The 4913-nt window shown below is 63.1% G+C and overlaps 1 protein-coding gene across 1 annotated transcript; it reads left to right on the top strand.

Moving 5' to 3' along the window:
* Nucleotides 1-2369: 2369 nt before the first annotated feature.
* On the top strand, nucleotides 2370-3972 carry TRAVEDRAFT_54641 (uncharacterized protein; the record flags this gene model as incomplete). The annotated part of the gene is made up of 8 exons (XM_008047575.1): nucleotides 2370-2393; nucleotides 2471-2607; nucleotides 2663-2717; nucleotides 2918-3044; nucleotides 3112-3190; nucleotides 3248-3365; nucleotides 3725-3857; nucleotides 3914-3972. 8 exons carry the CDS (start codon nucleotides 2370-2372, stop codon nucleotides 3970-3972), a joined length of 732 nt encoding a protein of 243 aa, XP_008045766.1.
* Nucleotides 3973-4913: the final 941 nt, after the last annotated feature.

The following is a 4913-nucleotide window of genomic DNA, read 5'->3' as shown; positions in this document are numbered from 1 at the left end:
CATGAATGCGCAGCCCGGTGGGCGGTGCTCTGCGCATATGTACGCCCAAGGCGACGATCTATCGAGTCGGTTGCAGCCAAAGAGAGCTCGGTCCGAGCCGAGGGGCGCCTGCGTGCAGAGCGAATCCGATCGGCACGGGATCGATTGAGGAGGGGTGACGTCACGCGTCTGGCAGCTGCTCGATCGCTGCTCTCGAGCTCCCTCCTCTCCTGCCGTCGTAGACGTCGCCCGGTTCAACGTCGACCCCACCTCGCCCCTGCTGCGATGCACTTGCAGGTGGTCCTCTGCTCAGACCGTGTTTTGGCGGACTCGCGGTCTGCTCGACGTCCGCTTTCCAGATCTCGCACTGATCTCTACATCGCTCTCACATTCTAGCTGCTGCCCTTCCCCGCACTCGCTGCTGCCCATCCGCGCATACCTTTCAACGTCTCTCCGCCTTTGGGCGCTTCTATCCTTTTCATGTGTGTCTCCTTCTCTACTCTGCATGCAGCAGCGCCGCCCGCAACAGCGCCGCCTGCGTTTCTCGAGAACACGATGCACCCTACCTCCGCCTCGACCCCTCTCAGGCTGCTCAAGGGCTCGATCATCGGAGAATCCTCCAGCTCACTACTGCGAGCACAAGCACGCCGAAGCGGTCATAGGTGTGCAGTCCTCACCCGCCCCGCGTGTACTCTTCCCTCATTTGGCTCTCCCCTAGACAGCTGGCGCGCGAGCGACGTATGCAGCGAGGTTGATAGCGCCAAGATCTAATATCAGGTAAGTTCGTAGCTCGTCTCGATGCGAATCGCGCTCACTATTGCGTAAACACAGTACCTCCGACACGCACCCGCCAAAAATCTTCCGTGCCGTTCGCGTATTTCGCTGCTCGCGCTGAAAACGCCTGTGGAACGTACATCAGGCTTGCACGATGACGCGCTCGCGCGCGCTAAGAGAGCGCATACGCCGTTCGCCTGCAATTCGGTCCACACGAGAGCGTCAACGCCTCCACCCTCTGTCGATGGTACAGCTATCTACAACAGCACACCGGTATAGGGTATGTGCGCCATCATTGAGCACGTTCTACTTTCGTACCGGGTGCGTTCCCAGCTTGTTCTTCTGCGAAACACGCTCACAGCGTCCCCACAGAGCGCCATGCGGTACACACCCCAAGAAGCTCCTCGCCCCGGGTGAAAAACACAACGGCCACCACTCGAACGGTGACATCACGGTCGAGAACACTCGGAATACGCCGTCGTTACACCCGGTAAGCTGTCGCCAACGTCCTCCGCCCGGAAAGCTGTTTTCCGGCTGGCGACCGCTTCACAGCCTTCCACCCGCGTTCCCGCGACATCCATCCGGTTGCGCACGCCAAATCATGATCACGCGGTACGTTCGTATGCACTCTTGCTCCAGGCGCGTTTTCAGCCTGCGCGCACGCGAACAGCACTCACAGTGTCGTCTTTTCAGGTCGCCCACAACGCAAAACACGCACAACACGCTCCGCACCGCTCGCCCCAGCCCTCTCGCGCGCCTGCACCATCGTGGGATCCCTCTCGACCATGCCTGACGACCCCGCCACCGCGCATCGACGTCGCCCATGCGCACGCGGTCTCGCGCCGGCAGCCCGGCACTCCCACATGCCATCGCCGCCCTACCTCGACGCCGGCCCCGAATCCTTAGAAAACACGACGGCGAGCCCCCGTGCACACCGGTGCATACACCCACCGAGTCCCAGCGCGCCCGGAGCAAAAAAAAATCCGGCCATTTCGGTCGATTTCATTGGCAAACTGCGAAACGACATACAAAAGCGCGCGTCCCGCCGCGCTCCCGCCCCGGGAGACCGCGCCGTTTGGCCAGCACACGCCACGGCGCACCCGCTATCGGCCCCCGTCGCTTTTGGGCGCGTGGGACGACTTTGATTTTGACGGGTTTGGCGGCGGGAGGTTCGCGTGCGCGGTGCGGGGTGCGTCGTCGCTGCCTGGCGCGGATCGCCCAAGCTCCGGACGAGTCAGCGACGCGCACCGCGTCTCTACGCCGGTGCGCACGTGTCGCAAGGGACAGCAACGCGCGCAGAGCGGGCGGGCGGCGCGCGGTTGTCTCCGCCGCTCGCGGGTGACTCGTGCGTGGCCCGCCTCGCACCTCCGTGCCGCGAACCACGCCCGCGGGCGGCCACGTAGACCTTCGCGTGCGCTGCCAGTGGTAGCTACGGGCGCGATGTGCGGGGGAGATGCGCCACACACAGACAACGACGCCGAGGGAGCGCGTCCAGCAGCCGTCGCCATCGCCGACGCCAATGCCGTTCCCGCGCCCGTCGACGGTCCCCCGGCGGCGCCCCCTGCGCCTAAGCAGCCTTGGAGACCGCCGCCGCAGGGCGTATACTTAGCACCGCAATGTACACCGCTCTCCGCCCAGCGGTGAAGCGGACTTCTCGTCGAGCTCGTGCCTCTCCCGGTCACGCACTTGAAGTGTATATACGATACCTATACCCTAGGCCTCCCTCGCCACCGCCTCCTTGCCGCCGTCCCCCGCCAAGCGCCCGGAGTGCGTCCTCTGCGACGCCCGCGACGCCGTGCTCGTCGCTCTAGGCGGCCTCGGCGCGCCTTGGTCGTGCTGGGACGGCCAAACGAGGTGAGCGATACAGCGCGCGCGTCCGGATTGTCGCACTCACCCGTGTCCTCAATAGATCGCCGGCGGCCGCGATGCGGAAGGTTCGAATCAACGGGAGAAGATCTTCGAAGGTGAGCTCACCCCTGTGTCCCGGCTCGGAGACAGACAGTCTACTCACCGCACGTCCATCAGACGGTTCGGGGGCCGCCACGCGCGATGTGTGCGCGGTGTGCGCCGGCTTGGGCCGTAGTATAGTCCTTGAACGAATGTCTGCGACGGCGCGATAAGTGCACAGACACGCACATCGCCATCCTGCGTACCTCTCTTACAGCGCGCCCTCGTACGTCCCAGGGGGCGCAAGGAGTCCGGCGAGAAACAGCGCGGCGGGCTGTGTGATGACGCACATAGGGGGCCGCCCTGTTCTTCCTCTGCGCGGTGGACGCTGGGCGACGTGCACGGTAAGCGACACATCTCGTCCACAAGGATACTGCCAGACTGACCGTGCCGTCTCGTTCCCCGTAATAGCTTCGCCATTCCCGCGTGCCAAGAGCGCACTACGCGCTATCTCTCAAGGCCGCGCTCCATCTCCCGTGTCCGTAGTGAAGTAAGACAGCGTGTAGTCACACAGAAGGATGTCAGATTTGCTCACCGCTCGATGTAGGCCCGTCCGGACGTCCGCGCGACGCCATTGTGCGGTGCTCGACGCCCGCGCAGTGCAGGCGATGGTATCTGGCCTCCCAGCTGCCGTCTTCGTCCACGAGAAACCGACTGCGGAAGAGGTATGTGAGGCGAATGCGCTCGTTCTCCAGGGGGCTCGCTGACGCACCTGAAACACCCATGCAGGCACGAGCTTGCCGTGCGACGTCGCACACAGCCTATGCGTACACACCGAGTCGACGTGCACCTCGTATGCCTTAGGCCACCCTATGCAGCTAGTAAGAGCATGTACAAATCGCAAGATCGCAAGAAGAGGGCGTACTGAAACAGGAGCCGGTACAGTGTATGGATTCGAGGGTGCCGCATTCGCATCGGCCACGCCGTACGCCACACGCCTACGGCACGAGCTAGCGAGAGAGTGAGAGGTCAGTGACAAGTTACGGGCGGTTTGAGCGACGCTGACACACCTTACATTTAACAGATCTCGTACGGCGCAGGATGCAAGGTGCCGCAGCTCCCGATGTGCGAGGACCGGCGACGAGAAAGGGAGGAGGCTCGGCGAGGGGAGGGGAAGGTGGTCGTGTCTGCTAGGAGAGTGCAAGGACAAGGGAACGGTGAGTACGCCCGCGTCGGCATCGCCGGGCTCGTACTTATTCCCGCCGTGATTTAGGGCCGTCCTCCGTGCCCGTCGCACCATGGTCCGTGCGGCGAGCTTCCACCCGAGCCTAGCGATCCCCCGTCGTGTGGAAACGGCTGCTGGCGGGAACGGGGCGACGTCTTTACGAGAGGACCGGGGAGCGCACCGAGCCCGCTGGGTTGCGCACCAACCAGGATGCGCCACGATCAGCCGAGAGACATGGTACGAGCGGGGGAGCGTGCGCGCGGACGCACCGCGGGAGGGGCGAGGGTGGTTACCCGGCATGGTGCGTCTCGCCATCTGGTCTCGATTCGACGACGGAGGACACGCTCGCTTCAGATGGGCGGCGCTTCGTACGCGGGATCCTGACACAGCCCGCCCTTGTTTCCAAGTCCACCAGCGCCGCTGCATTGGACGAGCTACGGCATTGGCGGATGCATTCTGCGAGCTCGTCCGGGGCCAGGATGTTGATTTCAAGCACAATCCTCCTGGCCTGCACAAGGACCTCTGCGCGGCGGCGAGCAAGAGACCCAGTTGGCGTGTAAGATCGTAAATATATTTTGTGCCGTGCATCTCGACCCTGAGAAGTGTGAGCCTCTGCGTAACGACATGTGCGCGCAGATCGGCAGTGTACGTTGATGTCCAGAGCACGATCTCCGCCCGCCTGATGCGAGACGTCCTGGAGAGGCTGGTCCGACATCATGTCATGCAGCCGAGGAAAATGCTCAGCGACGGCCGTCGGCTGCTAGCTGCTAACTCAGGCACTGGCGGCACCGGCACCAACCTAGACTAGCAATGGGCTCGTCGACTCGACCGCGGCTCTCGTTTTGCGCTGCAAGTGGATGAGGCCTGAGTTGCGGGTCAAACCTTCTTACCAAATTAGGCAGGTAAATAGATCGGATTTCATGCCTGTGCACGCAGACTTGGACGGCTCATTCCGTGACCTCGACGAACTCGAACATCTCGCCGAACATCTGAGTGATGTTCTGGTACAAACGGCGATGTGTGTGCAGGTGGCACAGACGGTAGGATG

Source organism: Trametes versicolor, assembly GCF_000271585.1.
Source record: "Trametes versicolor FP-101664 SS1 unplaced genomic scaffold TRAVEscaffold_52, whole genome shotgun sequence".
NCBI lineage: Eukaryota > Fungi > Basidiomycota > Agaricomycetes > Polyporales > Polyporaceae > Trametes > Trametes versicolor.
The sequence above is the reverse complement of the archived record's forward strand: the minus strand, read 5'-3'. Positions and strand labels throughout refer to the sequence as shown.